General features: G+C 47.2%; 1 protein-coding gene across 2 annotated transcripts in view; it reads left to right on the forward strand.

Annotated features, from left to right (window-relative positions):
• The window catches only part of NEDD9 (neural precursor cell expressed, developmentally down-regulated 9), a 181,892-nt gene that overhangs the window by 117,742 nt on the left and 44,875 nt on the right, over positions 1 to 19,275 (forward strand). Inside the window, exon 1 of one of the 2 annotated variants that reach the window (XM_042937904.1) lies at positions 17,165 to 17,358. The exons of the other annotated variant lie outside the window; for it this stretch is intronic. Coding sequence (XP_042793838.1) covers positions 17,347 to 17,358 — 12 coding nt within the window. The 5' untranslated portion in view covers positions 17,165 to 17,346. Of the gene's footprint in view, positions 1 to 17,164; positions 17,359 to 19,275 lie in introns of those variants that run through there. 2 annotated transcript variants of the gene reach the window in all.

The following is a 19,275-nucleotide window of genomic DNA, read 5'->3' on the forward strand; positions in this document are numbered from 1 at the left end:
TATGAGCTGAGGGTCCCTTTGCATCTTCCAGAGTAGAGGCACATTTTCTTCACCTCCTTCTCCCTTCCTGCTGACTGTAGTGCAGATCTATGGCTAGAAGCTGAGCAAGCTTGAACCTTCTATTGAGGACAGCAAAGCACAAAATAGGAAGAGCCTGAGTCCCTGCAGTCTTTAAGCCCTCAACCAGCCCTGGGCTGCTTTCTCTCAGATCTTTTTTTTTTTTTCTTAAGTTTATGTATTTATTTTGAGAGAGAACCAGCAGAGGAGGGGCAGAGAGAGAGGGAGGGAGAGAGAATCCCAAGCAGGCTCCACACTCAGCACAGAGCCCAACACGAGGCTCACTCTCACAATCGTGAGATCATGACCTGAGCTGATATCAAGAGTCAGACACTTAACCAACTGAGCTACCTGGGCGCCCCCAGACTTTTAATAAATGAGAAGAAAAGTAACTTCTACTTTGTTTAAGCCTGTCCTTCTAGGGCTTTCTGTCACTCACAGTCAAACCTAGTGCTATAGGACCAATAAATACTCACTGAGTGACCAACTGACCTACTGGGTGATTAAATATATATATATATATATGTATATATATATATATATATATATATATATATGTGCCTAGCTCTTTATGCTAAGCCCCACCCCATAATAACACAGCCATGGCTCCAGCCCTCATGTGCCTATAACCTTGCAAGAAAGCTTGACTTTGAACAAGAAATATGTGTGATGAACGTGAGAAGCGTGGTGTGCAATGGTGGTGTATAACCAGGAAGCTCCAACACAATGTGCAGAGTGGTACTTCAGATGGATCCGGAACTCTGAGCAAGAGTCAGGAGACAGAATGCTTCAAGCCTTGCAATGAGAGACAGCGTGTGGCACCGGAGGAACTGAAAACGGCCAATGTCCACAGCCTTGCCTTCAAGGAGAGGCACAGGGAGGGAACGAAAGAGGCAGGCAGGGGCCCGACCATGTTGTGTCTTCTGAGCCCTTGACACTCTAAGAGTGGTCTATGGACCAACAGCTCCATCATCCCCCGGGAGCTTGTGGGGGATGCAGATTCCTGGGCCTCCCCCAGACTGTGGAATCAGAGCTGCGTTTTAACAAGAGCTGTGGTGGGGAGCGCCTGGGTGGCTCAGTCGGTTGGGCGTCCGACTTCAGCTCAGGTCACGATCTCGCGGTCCGTGAGTTCGAGCCCCGCGTCAGGCTCTGTGCTGACAGCTCAGAGCCTGGAGCCTGTTTCGGATTCTGTGTCTCCCTCTCTCTCTGACCCTCCCCCATTCATGCTCTGTCTCTCTCTGTCTCAAAAATAAATAAACGTTAAAACAAGAGCTGTGGGACACAGGCGTGCTTGAGAGACTTTGAGAAGCACTATTACAGGCCAGCTTAGAGATTTAGGTTCTGTTTTGTTTTTGTGTCGTTACTTTTCCTTGAGAAAATTGGGATGTGACCCTTTTAAGCATAAAAGCATAGTGGGATTTGCCATTTCAAAAAGTCTCGGTGGTCCCAGTGAAGAGAACGCATAGAAGGCCTAAATGGATGCACAGAGGCTCAGGGAAGCTGTCAGGGAGTGACGACGGTGGCCTGGGATGTATGGCTGGGGACAGACAGTGCAAAGGGATGTGAATAGTTTAAAAGATACGTGCGAGGGGATTGTACTCCTCAGAGCTCTCCAGAGAAACAGAACCAATAGGATGTGTGTATGCACGGAAAGAGACTTATTTGAAGGACTTGGTTTACGTGTTTGTGGAGGGTGGCTAGGCCACAATCTGATGGGAGACACTTAGGAAAATGAGTTGTAGTTCAAGTTCAAAGACAAGCTGCTGAGAACCAGGAAAAGCCAGTGCAGTCAAAGGCAGTCTTAGAAATCCCTCTTGCTTGGGGAACGAAGGCCTTCTGTTCAACTCAGGCCTTCAAATGATTACATGAACCCCACCCACAACCGTAAACACTCTCACAGAAACACCTAGAATAATGTTTGACCAAATATCTGGACGAGGTGGCCCGGCCAAGTTCACATACAAAATTACCCATCGCAGAGATAAGAACTGGGGAGTCACTGGCGTGTGGTTAGGTGACTACGGAAGCATGGTGAGTGGGTGGCATTTGTCCGGGGAGAGAAAACAAAGGGAGAAAGGCAGGGCCCTGAGGAGCATCACTATTTAATGGCCAGGTGTAGGTGACAGCAGGTAGCTGGCAGGAGAGACCGCCATGTCACTTGACCAAGTCCTCAGAGACCAACCCATCGCAGAGCCACGTGCAGGTAGCTGGGCCACCCAAGGGGCAAGCTGGGACCTCTGTGTCCCATCAAGTAAGTTGGCAGAGCTGGAGCAAATCCAAGGAACTCTGGCACTCAGGAGGCTTAGTGCCAACCAGAGAGCTGGTCTTGGGGCCCAGAAGAAGCTGCTTCTGGTTGAGAGCGGCCTCAGGGATACAGAAGGCCAGAAGCTCTGATGGCTTTTCTGCAGAGGCCACAGAGCCTGAAGACCTGGGCAGCCTAAGAGAACAGCTGACGCCCTTTCCTGTGCAGGCTGGGAAAATGTTTGCATACCTGTCCCTGTTTCCTGGCTGTTTTCCATAGCATAGCAATTTTCTCATCAGGGTACTTTTTTAAGACCAGTTGGAAGATCCGTAGACCCACAGTGTTCAAAGGAAATAACAAAGTATTAAGAGCGTGAGAGTTGAAGCCAGCAAGCTTTGATGAACCCCTTGCTGGGTGGTGCTGGGCAAAGCATTCACCTCTCTGAACATCAGGACCCTTCCTCATCGATAGCCTAAGATTCTGAACTCCTGCCTGATCGTTGCAGAGATTAGATAATGTTCTTATCTGGCACATGATCAGACCCTACGTTGTAAATACAAAGAGAATAACCTCCCTGTCTCTGCAAGACCTATTTCTCTCCTCTCTCCAAAGCTTTCACTCCCCAACTCTCTTCGACTCACCAACACCCCCTCCCAACTTCTGCTTTCCCTTTCTGTATTTAATTACCATTTTTTGGTTGTTATCACTCCACATTCCCTTGCAAGTATTAAATATGTATGTGTTCACGCAACCGAAGCAATCCTTTTAAATGCAGACAGAGACTTTAATGAGCAATCTCGTGTTTGTGCCAGCTTTCGGAATTGTGCTGGAAAAAAAAAAAAATGCATGAAGTCAGTTATCACTTGCTCTTGCCAGACGGAAATTAGATGGCTGGTCGTGGTCGCCAGGATTTGGACGAGAGAGAAATGGGGAGTGACTGCTGGTGGGGAGAGGGTTTCTCTTCGAGGTGATAAAAAATGTTCTGGAATCAGTGACCATGGGGCTGCAACTCCGTGAATATACCCCAGATCACTGAAGGGTACACTTTAAAATGGCGAATTGTATGTATGTGAATTGTGTGTCAGTAAAAACCTGTGACTATTGGCTAAGTGACAGAGGGGATTGCCTACCTCCAAGGTCAACTGTCATGCAGATGTGAGGCACCTGCCACCAAGCAAGGCATAGCTAGGGATTCCCAAGTGATACCCAGTGATGCCAGGATGTGTTACACCCACCTTTGAACGTAGCACGGATCCTGGAAAAGGTCTCATCCGTAGAGGCTGGAGTACATTTCAAGGAGAAGGTGAGGCTTGAGCTTAGTGTCAGGGAGCAACTGATAGGCTTGAAGAGGTAAAGTGAGACACACTCCAGAGAAGCCTCCAGAAGGAGTCAGAGGTCGCGTTGTTCTCTTTGCTTCGTTGTTGTCTTTTTCATTTCATTTCTTATTATAGTGTTTTCAAGGAGAGATGGGAAGGCTGACTCCAGGGCAGAGGACAGGGGAGAACAGGTCTTGGCCAGACAGGGAAGTGCCACATTCGATCGTTTCTTGCTAGTCGAGCTCTGCCTGGACGCGGGAGGATGCAGGACAGAGCTCGAGGCCCTTGAGCCGTGCTGGACAGTGACCTGCCATTCATTCCGACTCATTGGAACCCCTGTGGCCCACCATATAACGACGTAAAGATCGCCTGTTGGAAAGGAAACGTTTTGACTGGCCTGGCCTTTGCAATTCTTCATTTACGAGAGGTGACTAAACTCTGAGAGAAGTGAGGTTTCTTTGTTTTAAAGAAATACAAAGCTGCAGGGTGCAGGGGGAATTCCTAGGCAGGCATCTTATTTTATGTGGGTGTGAAGTGTAAAAACCTTCATTTTTTGCAAGCCGAGAGAAGCCAGGGTAAAGCGGGAACAAAATGAATATACCCGGGCTTTAAATACCACCTTGAAGACCCAGGGCAGCCTTCGCTGGCATGTCTGGGAGGCTTCAGGGAAAAGGCTGACACACGAAGTCTTGGTTTTTCAGCAAAATGTCACAGGGGAGTCACCAAACTGCCATGCCGGATGAGCTGGTCGAGCCCAGAGCCCAGAAGGCCACATAGAGGTGGTTCATTTCCGGAACCTGGGGCAGATCTATCTTTGCCTCTTCAGTGGGGGAACATGTCAGAGAGGGCAGACGAAACAGAGAAAGCTGGCATCTCCTGAAACCTCACGCCACTGCCCTGCTGGCAGGTGTGGGACCCTGGGTCAATGACACCAATGGTGTTTATGTCCATATTCTTAAATTCCATTTGGCTGGGATATCTGGTAAGCTCCTTCTTTGGGGTGATAGAAGTCTGAGTCTATGACATTCTGTATCCTTCGGTATTAACATTATTATTTTGTTAGTGGTGTAGTAAGAGTATGACTGCCATTTATATTACCCACCCCCTCCCCCCGCCAAGTACTTGTTTACCCTGAAAAGAAGTGGTTTAGCATAAAGTCAAAGTTATTAAACACCCATTTTCCAGACCTCTCTGTTAAATTTATATGTATATATATACATATATATATATATATATATACATATATACATATATACATATATACACACACGCACACACGCACACACACAAATAAAGCTAAACCATGTGAAATGCTCCTAAGTCAGTATTATTATTTACTAGACTGCTTATTCCATCTTATGGTATTTTATAATAAAATATCAGCAAGCTCATAAAGAGGGCTTTTTTTTTAAGATCCATAATCTTTCTAACCATAACAAAAGAGCGGTAAATGTATTGTACAAGAGCGCGATGGAAAAATGTGCTAAAGTATTTCCATAAATCAAATGTAGCACTTTGGCATTGACTCTAAAGCATTAAATTTAGTAAATTAGAACCAGATGATTTTAAAATAGAAACTTACATAACTTTACGGTGTGATTTTTCTTTTCTACACAAGTTTATCTTCATGAAGTTCCCTTGGCCGCTACCGTAATAGGTATTTAAGAAGGAAGGGCAGCGTCTGGGTATTATTCATCTGTGTAATTCCCATGATGCCTAGCATTCTGTTGAGCAATTAGTAAGCACTGGTGGACGGATGAGTGAAATCGCAGCAGTGATTAGCAAGTACAAGTTAATTGGAAAGGCAATATAAAATAAATATTTATACGGATCTGTAGGTAGACAAAACACTGATACCCCACACCTCACAGTAAAAATATGTCTTGCTTCTCCTTTCATAGTGAAATGTGTGCATCTCAATCAATGAATTTAAAATCAAAAGGTGGATCTGCTTCTCATTTGGGCCACCACGCCCCCAGCTACCATCACCCTGGGAAGTTCCTCATCTATAAGTCTCTGTTCTATTTCTGCCATCATAGGAGCCGCAGAAAATGTTCCTTTCTGTCATTTCTCCTCTCACACGCAATTTCACAACGTAGCTGGTACCTTAAGAAGGACAAGCTGGGAATCAGTGCAACACGGAGACCAAGATGTTCCTAAATGTGGTGCCACATTTAGGGGATACACATGAATAAGGTATAGTCGTCGCCCTTTAGGAGGATACTTTCTGGCAAAAGGGTTCATCGGGACACTGTCATTGAAAATGAAAGAAGCTCAATTCCAACTAGGTTAGGGAGAAAATGTGTTTATTGCCTTATGAATTGGGTTGTCTAAGAATGGACATCAGGTATCGCTTGATCCAGAGGCAGAGACAACAGCATCAGGGTTCTCTCTATTCCACTACTCCAAATATCTTTGCTTCTTTTTTCATGTGGACTCACTCCCTTACTATAGACACTCTGCACAATGAGGAAAAGAAGTTCACTACCAAACCTAGGTTTACAGACTATGATCCAAAGAAAGAGAGGTCCCCTATCTCCCAAGCTTCATTTACAAAATCTCAAAGATCTCAGATTGACTCTGTGAATCACATGCCAATTTCTTGGGCCTGTCATTGTGGAAAGGAGGATATCTTCTATGACAGACCAGGTCTGGGTGGTTGTTGGGGAATCTTCATTAGCAGACAAATGGAAAGGAGGGTATTTATGCCATAAATATTGAGGATGTAAAACTGACAGGGCTGATTGGATGTGCGAAGACAGTGGGGAAAAAAATCAAAAGATCGGTCTGAACTTTCAATTCTAGGCACCTTAGACAAAAGCAGCATCATAAATAGAGGCAGATTAGTTGGAAACGGACATTGTTTCAATAGCAAGTTCATATGAATATTAGCCAGAGTTCTCCACAGAAACAGAACCAATAAACCAATAGGGTGTGTGTGTGTGTGTGTGTGCGTGCGCGTGTGTGTGTGCAGATAGAGAAAGAGAGAGAGAGATGGATTTTAGGGAACAGGCACGTGATTGTGGAGGCTGACAGGTCCAAAATCTACAGGGCAAGCCGGCAGGCTATAGACCCAGTGGAGAGTTAAAGAGCTGATGCTGTAGCTCAGGTCCAAAGGCAGGCTGGAGCGGAATTCCCTCCTCCCAGGGGGACTTTGTCTCTTAGGGACTTCACCTGATTAGATGAGGCCCACCCACAGGATGGAGAGTAACCTGTTTTACTCAAGGTCTACTGACTTAAATGTCATTCTCGTCTACAACACAGCTTCGCAGCCATGTCTACACTACTATCTGACCAAGTATCTAGGCTCTGTGGCCCACCCAAGTTGACATATAAAAGTAACCATCGCAATCTGTGACTTGGAAGAGTGAGTGAGGTAGCTCTGGACTATTTGGGTGCGGTAAGAGGTGAGATTCTGGGACTCAGAACACAGGTCGGGAGACGTGATTTTCATCTACGTAGGAACGAGAGATAGAAAATGGGAAAATGCAGGGTGAGGACAGAACCTGGGGGGAGGGGAGAGCCTACCTGGAAAAGGGGCCTGAAGTGTTGGTGAGGGAAGGAGAAGAGGAAGAAGAGCCGGCTGCCGTGGAGGCCAGGAGAGGAGGCCGCTTCAAGAGAGGTGGGGGGAGGGAGGGGACGGGAAATGTCAGGAGCTAGGGGAGGCCAAGGGCCCAGGAGGGCCCCCCGCACGGGCCCTCCAAATGTGACCTGCAGACCCCCAGCCGCCAGGCCGCACACTGCACAGGTCCACAGCGAGAGTGAGGCGGCCAGCGAGTACTTCACAGCCCTGACAGCTTTTAGACGGGGGCCATTTATATCGTTAGATTTAATTATAAAGACAACGGACAAGGCTTGTACGTCGTATGTCTCTTGTACTCCGTTTTTCTGATGACGCGTTAAGTATTTTACAGTCCAACTGACCCGTGATGGACTGGGACATGGGAGGCACGGGTGGTTCTCTGTGGACGGCCTGAGAGGCGCCGGCTCGAAGGGTGGTCCGTGGGATGGATGGCAGAGGCCGAGGAGAGGAGGTCCGGCGGGAGGCCAGGCCTCAGACTGCTCACTCTGGCCCTCTGGTCGTGGCAGGTGGAAGAGAGAGAGCGCCCGGCTTGATGTTGGGGGAGGGAGAGGTGCCAAAGGGAAGATTTGGAGGAACTGGATTGTATCCACACTCGCCTATCCACCGTTATCAGGTATAAAGGTCTACAGTTCTTTCGTAACTCATTTGGTGGCAATACCCGACCTGGATCGGCCCGAGGCAGTGCATATTCTTCATTTACCCCAGTTGGCATGAATATACGTACGTCTTCCTGCTGGAACACGAACGAGTTTGCAGACTGGATGCTGGCCCAGGTCTCACCGGGAGTTGCGTAGTATGGGGGATAGGTAAGTCTGGTTCTAAAACCTGAAATATTCAGAATTCCACAAACTCGTCTGACCTCCAGGGTTTTGAACAAGGAACTGTGGATCTGTCTTTGGGATGAGGAAGACCTGAACGTGTGTGTAGAGAGCAGGATGTGAAAGACTGGGGGTAAAAACGAGAGAAGGGAGAGCGGGAAGCTGAGTCCCAGAGTGGGCTTGGAAGAGAAGAAAATGCCCAGCGCTGTCCGAGTAAGGAGCAAAGATACTTGTCTTCCCAGCGACCAAAACTGCACGGGAGATGGCTTTTGAAGATGCAGAGGGGCTCTGAGACCACAAAATCTAAAGTGGGGGAAACGGTTCTGCAGAAAGAGCAGAAGAAGCTTTGCTTCGTCCCCCGGCTCTCCACCCTTCGGAAGACCAGCAGCTCCTAAGGCTGGTTAGAGCATGAATCGAGAGAACCGCAGGCACCGGCATTCGAGGAAGTCTTTGCAACACCCCCTCTTCTCCACTCCCTAGTTGGAAGTCACAGGGTGCCAGGACACAAGCAAATTAAGGGAACTTACACTCAACATCTGTAAACCCTAGCGGTGCGAGCGAGTGAGCCTTAAGGTCTTGGACACGTTCATTGATTAGCAGGGCTCCCCTTCGGCTTTTCGTACCAGGAAGAGAGCTGCTCTGCATTTCTTAGCCCCAGTGGGCGGAAACGAACGCGCTGTCCACACGCCGCATGGCAAGGGTGGACGCCTTCGTCTCCGCCACCACGAACCAGTGCCCCGCCCACGCTGGAGAGGCATTCGTCTTGCAGACAAAATAAAAGATTGCTGAGAGCTGGAGAAGTTTGTTTGCTTTCTAAAATGAATCAAGCTCTTCAAAAGCTTGGCTTGAACAGTGCCGGGTGAGCTGTGTCCCCACATTCCTCTTATCCTGTCTTCCTCCCTCCACCCCCCAAGGCCCTGCATTACTCAGATTCCTTCCCCTCGCTCATCAGCGCCAGCTGGCGGCCGCCTGGGCTGGCCAGACAGGCCCGATGCCCTGGGACGGGGCCCACTGGCCACTCGCTGGCCTCAGCTGGTGAGGGCAGCAAGGGACAGGAGGCCGGCTTCCTTGGAGGGCTGGGTCAGCTGGTCCCTTTTAAGGGGCCAGTGCGGGGTGGGGGGGGGGAGGGGGAAATGCATCTCCAAACCCTGAAGAAATAGTTTCCCCTGTGCCTCCAGGAAAGTGGGTATCTGGTCTTTATTTTTATTTATTTATTTTTTCAGTGTATGAAGTTTATTGTCAAATTGGTTTCCATACCACACCCAGTGCTCATCCCAAAAGGTGCCCTCCTCAATACCGGGTATCAGGTCTTTAAAACACCTTCCTTCCCGCCATGCTTCCTGATTCTTTCCCCCCCTCCCCCACCTCGGCTTCCATCTCCAGCCCCCACCTCCACCTGGAGCCACGCTGGATGCCGGATGTGGAAGGTGAACCTTAATGGCCCGTGTGCCTGGAGTAGACTGGAAACAGAGCATCCGGCCTCATCCAGGCGCGTGGTCCACAAGCCCCTCTGTTTACCACACCTGGACAGGAGCAGAAAGTGGAGAGGGGAGAGGGGACAGCAAAGCGCCAGCACATCGCGTCACATCTTAGATACAGATGCAAGGAGAGGACAGGAAGACTTCAAACTTAAGAACAAAGAACAAACAGACGCGAGCAAGAAGGAAGCCTGGTGCGTTTGTCCCCTCTTACTGAATACGAACTACAGAGCAATGTTACTGTGTCTGGCGGTGCCTTCAGGAAGAACAGGCCATCCTCCACCATGGCAGGGGATTTCTGTCTATTGGGTCGTGGCAGATCACCTTGACCTTTGTAAAGATCCACGGGCTGCAGTTTCTACCAGCAGAAGAGACTCGCGGGGCAGTTTCGGACAACAAATTGTTTGTTCGGATGAACCAAAGCCTGCGATAAGGGGATACCTCGCGGGTAGAGAAAACAGGAGAACGCCGTGCCAGGCAGTCTGCACAATCTTAACTAATAAAGTCCTTTTGCTCTGCCGAACATCGTTCCTGTGCCCAGCGGGATACATATAAATAGTAGAAATGTAAACCTTTGCCCGCTTGGTTTTCTCATAATTTCGCCCCCGAGTTAACCCCCCAAATCCTTCGAGTAAAGAAAATGCTAAATGCTCAAGCGGGGCCTCATCATTGCTCGTCATATTTTACTACAGTGGAGCAAGTTGACTTGACATGTAATTTAATCTGTTTTGTTTTTTAGTTCTTTGCGGGGGGGGGCGGTTAGTAATTAAGGATTCCAAAGTTATAATAACACTATTATGTCTATATGTATAAAACACCAAAAGCGTCACAATTACACAGTTTTTCAAAAGTCTAGTCGCCAGGGGCAATATACAGGGGTCTCTGTAGGTTTTTAGTAGCATGTGAGTGACACAGGATTACATGTATTTTTTTTTCATGCTTTATCAAGGACTGATTGGGGTCTAAGACACTCTCCATTTTAGCACTTCCCCCTTGGGAAAATTAAAAGCCACCTCAAAGAATCTGTGATGGAGGGCAGAAGGCAGTGGGAAAAGCGGGTGGGGGGGGGAGGGAGAGGATGGCATATTTTTAAAAGGGCAATAACAATGACACACTTATAAACTTGGCTGAATAAAAGGGGGCAGTGAGACCTCGTAAAGCTGTCACAGTGTGGGAATCCACCGTGTCATGCAATAAAGAGAAAATCTAGAGGAATCGTTCCTATTCTCTGTTGTTTAGAGCCCCACCCCATCCCAGGTGGCTCGTTACTGAGTGAGAAGAAGAAATAAGTCAGGGAGGCACCAAGTCAGAAGTAGTTTGGGGATCTCTTAGACACTATTGTTAAAAGGGGGGGGGGGTAGGAAGAGAAACTTCAAATAATAATAACAATAATATTAATAATTGTTAAAGGGGAGTGGGGGGAAGGGTTAGGATGGGATGGCCTTCATGAGTCTCTTTTACCGACTATTAGTGGAGAGAAAGTGAATGAGATCTCCTTTCCCCAGCCCACGAAGAAGCAAGTGTTAGAAACTGTATCTGGAACATCTCTCTAATAATAGACTTTCATTCATTCCAAGAGCTTGACCAGCTCAACAGATAAAAAAAGGGCGATTGCCTGGAGTGAGAGATGTTCTTTCTTCTGCCTGCTGAAAAGTGACTTATTTTTTCCACGTTGACGTCAGTAAAGGCTGTGAGCATGGAAATGATTCAGGGCTTTGAGAAGACGTACGATGAGACTCAGTTACCTGCATAAATGCAGAAGGGGAGACAGCAAAAACAAGACAGGATCCCCTTTTACAAGTCGCTTGAAATCTCACTGTGGAGAAGAAGTGTCTCCTCGCAGGAGAAACAGTAAAGGCAGTACCTAAGCACTAAATGACAAGCGGTACCCATATAGCTATGTACAGAATCATCTGAGGATCTTTTTAAATGGATAGATTCCAAGTCCCCACCTCAGGTCCACTGAATCTCTAAGCCTTCATAATTGCTTTTTCAGGGAGGTCAGGTTAGGGAAGTAGCAACCTAGGGCACAGGTGAGGGAAGAGAGAGTGGGGTGAGGAAGAGATCAACACTGGAAAGGAAAGGTCTCATGAAGGAGACAGGGTACAAGCCGGGGTAAAGATGGGATCTAGAGAAACACAATGATAAAGGGGGACAGTCCACACAAGTGGGGCTCGAATGTACAGATCGTTCCTCAGTTGGGTTCAGTCCCGCTCTGGTGGAGAAGCTACCTTAGTGACTTGACTGACAAATGGGGTTAGAGGATGCTGGGGAGAAGTATGCACAGTGGTTCAGGTCGCAGACTCGGGAGCCCGAGAGCCTGTCTCCATGTACAGGACCTGCACTCATCTGCCTGTAACTTTGTGCAAGTTGTATGACCTCTCTGGGTCTCAAGTTATGTTACGTGTAAAATTAGGATGCTCCAAACTACCTCGCAGGGTTGCCCTATTAGATAAATATGGAATGAAATCACGTTTGTGATATATAGCATAGGGCCCGACACCTGTGGGGGGTTTCAACAATCAAGGTTGAAAGGTCAGCTGGAAAACTCTCCGTGGCTCATCTTTTGTTTGAGAAGGTTTCCGGAGATTTACAGGATTGAAAAGTTGCTGCCTCCAATTATTTTTGGAAATAACTTTGTTTTTTGTAGAATTTTTTTTAACCGATAGCAAACTAGAAATGGTGAAACATGGCCCTAGAATGGGTATTTCTAGATTGTTTCTCTGTGGATATACAAGGACCTCTACTCCAGTCTGAACCCGAGGATAGATATATCTTGCACTTTTCTAGGGCATGAGTCAATAAACGTTTCCTGTGGAAAGCCAAATAATAGTGGGTTTTTTTGTTTTGTTTTGTTTTTTGGGTTTTTTTTGGTTTTGAAGCCTTTACCACTTCTTTTACAACCTCCCAAGTCTGCCATTAGAGCTCAAAAGATACCATGTAAAGGAATGGGTGCCCACGTTCCAATAAAACTTTATTTATAGACACTGAAATTTGAATTTCACAGGATTTTCCCATCTCATGAAACATTCTTCTTTGTATTTTTTTTTTTCCAACCATAGAAAAATGTAAAAACTATTCTTAGCTCATTGGTTGTACAAAGACAGGAGGCCTACAAGCTATAGTTTTCAGACCAAAACATGTCCGGGAGCCAGAACTGGCAATAGGCCTGGAATTGGTTCTGGAAAGTTGCATCTTAGCTCCACTTCCTACAAATGCAAACCCCACGACTGCCCTCAAAGTTTTCTCCATTCCTTTCCTGAGCATCACACAGAACCTCAAGATAACATACATCCTTTGATGTTACTTCTGTCCTCGCATTCATTCATTCATTCATTCACTCAGCAGGCATGTAAGTACCTGCAAAGTAGAAGCCTGCAGGGGACACAGAGATGAACAAGATACCACCCTGTCCCTGGGGGGTTCGCCTTGAAGCTGGGACAGCAGAGATCAACCAGGATTATGGCACAATGTGGAAAGGCCTTATAAGAGGACTGTGTTCCAAGTACAATGGGGGCAGAGCGAAGGGAGGGAGGAGTTAGTTCTGAAAGGAGGACGTGGGCAGAGTGGGGGCGGTTGGCAAGGAACCACAAAAGGGTTCGTGTGGGGGCTCCGCCTGACAGCTGAAGTGAGAAGAGAGGACTTGCCAGGCAGAGGAACCCATCTGTGCAAACTCAGGAGAGTACAAGGGTGTCTTGGAATTTGTGAGTCCCCCCTGTTTGGCTGGAGTGTGGGATGTGGGGTAGGGGGGATGGGAGAAGATGAGGCCAGAAAGGAAGGGTGGGCCCAAATCACAGTCCAGGCCAAAAAGTCTGCAGATTTTGTTTGTAAAGGCGTTGAAGTATCCCCAGCGGTTTTTAATCATAGTAGCAACGTGTCCTGCTCTGTACTCTAGAAAGTAAACAGGTAGCAACGTGGAATATAGATTCCAGCAGGGAGAGATGGCGGGCCGGGGAAACTACAAAGGAATGACTGGAATAGATCAGACAAGAGAGACAGAGAATGGACCTGAAACGCTGATCGCTGTTACGAGCCGGCCAACCTGGAGGCACCCTGTGTGAGGCACCCAGCCCTCAGAGCAGCAGTTTCGTCCGCTTTAGAGGTGACTGTGCTAGATTCCCGAGGTCACTTCCTGCCCTCACTTGTTCTGACTTTGCCCTTACTTTTAGAGAGCAGCCACATGGGTTCCCCCCAAGTTGTGCATAGGAGAATCTCTTCTCTCTAGCATCCACACGATTTTTTGCTATCTCCATGCCCATGGCCATGGCGGCTGGAAAATCATTTGGACAGCATCTGGTGCCACTTCCCCCTCGCTCCTGCCTGTATCAGTGTCTGGGGAGATAGAGCCCTTGACAGACAAGCAGGCGGGTGGCAAGGCTGACGGGCAGACACAGTATTGGCGAGCACAGGGTAGGACCCGAGCCCCAGCATCCCGGCCCATTTTAGGAGGCTACCCGTGGGGGTATGAGGGCGGTCCCATAAACCAATCGGCAATGTTTACACAGCATAGGTTAAACAGTGATTTTGGCATCCAAAAATCTCAGGTAATAGGCGGGGATGGGGCTGTTTTTCTATTCAGTGAGAGAATTTGTGTTTCCCCAGGGGGCTTTGAAGGAAACATATTAAATAACTAAGTACTAATAAAGCAGCTAAACATTAATAAAGTCATGACAACTATCTGTATTATGTAAGCTGTGTTAAGACCAGAGCTCAATATTTTAACTAATAGCCTGCTGCCCTTGAGTGTTTAAACAAAGGGTAAAAACAGAGAAACAGATCACATCATTCTCTGCTCAAATCGCTCCAGTGCCTTGCTGTGGCAGTCAGGAGAAAATGCAAGTGCTACCGCCTACCTGTCTGAGTCTCACCCACCCGTTTCCCAATCCCCCCAGGAGCCCAACTCCAGCGCCCTGGCTTTTGCGCTGTTCTTAAACACACCCAGCTCATTTCCACTCCAGGCGCTTTCCTCTATCTGGAATGTTCTTTCCCCAGATGTTTGAATGGATCCCTCATGTCCTTCATATTGAAGCAGAAATATTACCTCCTTAGAGGGGCTTACGTGACCACGCTCTAAACTAAGACACCCCCCACACACACACACCTGCTAACCCTTCTCTGTTTCCCTCTAGCAATTTTCCCTGCTTAACTTTAATTCGTGGCATTTATCACTCCAAACTGTATTACATATTCATTTAATTATTGCCCTCCACTCCCAGTGAGCCGTAAGCTCCATGAAGGTAGGAGCTTTGTGTGGGCGGCTCCTGTATCTTCCCCACCTGGAACGGTACCCAGCACGTGGTAGGTGCTCAATCGATATTTGTTAAATTACAAAGTGTCCTGCGAAAGAATGACACACGGATGAGGGCACCCGTCTGCCTTTTTCTCAATGCCTACCACACTTAAAATATTGACAAGAGTCTAATAGTAATAACAGCTACAATTAAAAATTAAGTGAATATTAATGCTTACATAACATATCATAATCATGTCATATACTATAGTAATAAAATAATATATGATGCATTTAGATATTAAAACAATACTTAATAATGGAACATTAATAAGTGAACATTTATTAAGATCTTACTCTGTGCTGGGTAGTATTAACTTCTATCCACACTATCTCATTTAATACTCATTATAACCTAGCAGGTAGGCATTATTATTTTCTCCATGCCATACTTCAGGGCACCAGAATCAAGAAGTTAAGACATTTGTTGAGACTATCACAGTATACCCGACTGCGGTGTGACTAACGCTGATCCAAACTCCCCCGAAATGAACTTCAGGTAGATTCCAAGTGTCTACCGAAGAGGAGAGAAGCAGGAAAGCAAGGGGGCCACTTAGTACGATTTAAACTTTCTAGCTAGAGAATGAAATGACAAAAAGCCCTAGCAAATGCTTTGGAAACTGAAAGCATTTGGGGGTGAGATAGTGTTGGCCTATTCAGTGGTACTCATCAAACAGAACAGAAAGCAGATTCAGCCCTACTGCTTAGGAAGCCAAAGGAATGTTATCTAGATCTTCTGGAGGCCACAAGACTCATCTCACAGATGGGAAGGACTTTGACTGATCCAGGCAGACACCAAAGACAATTTCCTGCAAACTAATGACTCTCCCATAAGACGGTAGGACTGTTAGGAAGATCCTTGTAGTACAATATGCTGCATGCTTAATTTGTGTTCAGAAAGACCTTGCAAAATCACTCGGGCTTATTGAGCTAAATGAGGAAAAGCAAAGTCCAAGTCTGAGGCCTGAATGGGTGTATCCACCTCATTGTGACCAGTGGGGCGGGGGGAGGGGGTCACGTCCAAGGAATCGGTGCCTTATTAAACTGATCTGGAGCCTTGTATCTGGAAGCCACTTTTGCAGGGTAGCTGCTCGCCTGTTCTATTTGTTTGGATCATAAAAGTCAAGGTTTAATTCACTGGGAATTTTGGGGGCAGGGGAATCAAACTGATTCTGATCCAACTAGGTCAGGAAAAAAAAAAAAAAAAAAAGAGATGATTTTTCCATCCAGGTCGTGTAGTCTGCTTGGAGTCCATCCCACTCAGGGACAGCTATTGTCTGAAATCACCGAGTCTCAATCCTGAGACCCAGTGAAAAGGAATTTTCCCCTCTCTCCGCTTCATCCTTTAGAAGAGTCGCTAAAGGTGACCCTTTCTGTCTTCTCCTGGGTGATGTCTTTCTCTATAGAAATCATGAGGCTGAACCGAATGTTCTGCGCTTCAGTGGAGAGACTGGTCTTTTAAACCAGGCTCCTCAAACAGTGGGCATTTTTTTTGTTTCCCCGATAATAAGTGTTGGTGGGTTAATGGGTCATCTTCAGGAGAGAGGTCAGAAGGAAAAACACTGCAGTGTTCAAAGCTGGAGCTGGCAACGCCAGCCATCAAAGAACACACTGCTCAGTGGACAGCCATGATGTATAGGGCATGCACCGGCCAGCCTCATCTAAGGGGTCACATCTAACCTTTATCCTCAGCAAAGCCAGAGGAGATCACTGAATGTGGCTGACACTCAACTCTCGGAGGCCCTGGTGAGAAGCCGGCTAGGAAAGCCCTGGTGCCTGTGCTGGCGGAGTCCCTTTTCACAGAGAGAATTGTATTCTGGCTCCTCGCAGACTGACGTTGCAAGTACTTTGAACATTGAAAAGAACAAAAAAAGCAAACAGCCACAAAAAAGGGGAGGGGAGGGAGGAGAGAAAGAGAGAGAGAGAGATATCAGCAGGGGTAGTTAGTAAAAAGGGGCCCGGAGACAGAAAACCTTTTGTTCCCCGAATTCGTTTCATGTAGAGATTGGGAGGTGAATGGCTTTGAAATGAAATGGGTTTATGAAGGAGTTGCTAGGTCACAGGAAGCACGACTGTCAGACTGCTTTGTGAATTCAATTTCTTTAAAACTTAGGTTAATCTTAAAAAAGAATCTCCTTTGCCCGGGGCTTTTTTTTGGGGGGGGGGGGGGTCGGGGGGGGGCTGAGGGGATGGGGAGTAACGTTCGAGACGGTTCCCCACTTCGTTTTATTTTCCACCCTTTGGGCTCCTGTAAAAAAGAAATGACCACATTACAAGTTCTTTGTCAGTTCTCCGAAGTTAAGAGGTGGGCGGGGCCCCACATTACCTTCGCCGGCCAGCCAATGGCTGGCGATATGCAAATACGGTCGGGGCTCGGCCGGGCTCCATCAAAACAGTGAGCTCAGAGGCTGTGCGGGAGCTGGCGCGCTGCGACTGGCAAAGCCGCCCGGGGCCGGACGATCTCACTTTCATTTAGCACTGCACTCCATGGAGGGGCGGACACGCCAGCGCTTGATGCAGGCTGACTAGGGTAGGAAAACGGCTCAACCCACCGCCGCCGAGATGAAGTATAAGGTAAGAGGGTGCCTCTTCCGTCAGGTTTGCGCGCGCGCGTGTGTGTGTGTCGCCCACCGTGACAACTCCTCTGCAGGGACCCCTTCTGTGCCCCAGAGAGAGGGGGTCTCAGTCACCGAGGTTGGCATACAAGCAGGCAGGCAGAGACCCAGTCTCTGAGACCCACTCCGGGAGGGCACAGCATACCCCGGCCCATCTCCACTGAAAGACTAAGAATCAGTCTGATCGGAGCCGCCACTGGAGCCACTGGCATTCAGAGGGTGTCTAACTTGGAGCGGAGTTTAAGACTCTGCGGCTCCCCTAGGCCTGGCCTCCATGGGCCGAGGGCCGTAATGAGAGAGGAATCAGAACTGCTGAGTCCCCTCAGACTGGCTCTTAGGCAGTTTTCAGCCTTTGCTTTAAGCATTTGGTAAGAGAAGCGGGTTGCCTTATGCACTTTTGGTGGGAGAAATTAAAAGCCCGAGGTACTCTTATGCAGCCCATGATGGAGCATGCTGACGTCCTTAAATGAATCCTGGATGTAAGAACGAATGAGCATTTGCCATTTCTTTAAAACACTTCTAGCGGCGTTTGAATGGGCTGAGAGTCTGAATTGTCCAGTCAGCTTATTGTCCCTGAAGCGTACAGAGGCTCAGGATACATTATTTTCTCATGCGTTATGCACCATTGTTTTTACGTATTCCTGGCTAAAGGATCATAATTTGCTCGGCATATCCCATTTGTTTAAGGCACCCCCATCGAATCAGGCAAGCGCTTCCAGAGACACCGTACTTAGAAGCACATTGCAGTGAGTTGGGCGTGACTTCTAGAAGAGACATGAAACCTAGTGATTTTAAACAACGGTGCTATTATTAAAATGAATGTTGGCAAGGTGGCTATGCTTTGGACTGACAATTTGTATTACCTGTCTGACCTTTGGGATTGTGCTAGCTAGGAGTTATTTTGCTTCCTTTCTGAATTATCTAGCTTCTGGCCCATCCTTTTTTAATGTGAGGTTGTAAATACTCGGTTCCAGCTAATAGCCACTGGCTGACCTCAGTGATAAATCTTTTATTCGAAAGCTATAAATCTTGTTCAAAAGCTCTAACTCTAAATGCTGAAAGTCTTTATTATAATGCATGAGTTCTGGTTCTCCTCGGAAAGGTTACAACTGTCTGAAGACACAGGTATTCGTTATCACTGTACTGTTAGCTTTCCATTATCTGCCTCCAGAGGGAAGATCAGAGGCATGAATAATCCTAACGATTCCTAATGCTTTTGACTTTAGGATGCGACCAGAAACAAATCCTTCTACCTGGCAGGAAAGTTCCCATTCTTGACGTGGCTCGCCCTGTATTTCCACAGTCCCTTGTTTAGAATAGTGGTTACTTAACCTGTAGTAGTTCTTTGCTCCCTCCGGTCCCTATTACTGAATGCCTTTAGTTTCATAATAACCAGCTTGCAGGGAAAAAATAAAAGAGAAAATAGGTTCATACATTCATTATTGGAAAGTATAAATGGCTGAAATCAATGTTGAGCGCTGCAATCTAGAAAGTGACAGAAGTGACAAAGTCTAAAGTCACTTTTATTCAGTGACCTCATTATGTTTTGATTTTGCTCTTAGGGAAACAAAGCATGGCAACGGACGAAATAAATTGCGATTGGCATTCACGGAAAAACCCTCACTGTCCTGTTTTGCTGGGTCTTACCAGTGTTGAACACCCTTACCGAGTGATGTAAACATAGGGTCTTTATTAGCTCACCAGAAAAAATACTGACTTCTCTGACCGACCAAATGTCAGATTGACACCTTGTGGTGACTATACAATAAACCAGTAGCTGAAGCAATCTGCTGTCCCTTTCTTAGAAAGCCTGGGTTCTCTCTAGTTAATAATGCACAGCTCGGGGCGCCTGGGTGGCTCAGTCGGTGAAGCGCCC

This window comes from Panthera leo, chromosome B2, assembly GCF_018350215.1.
Source record: "Panthera leo isolate Ple1 chromosome B2, P.leo_Ple1_pat1.1, whole genome shotgun sequence".
NCBI lineage: Eukaryota > Metazoa > Chordata > Mammalia > Carnivora > Felidae > Panthera > Panthera leo.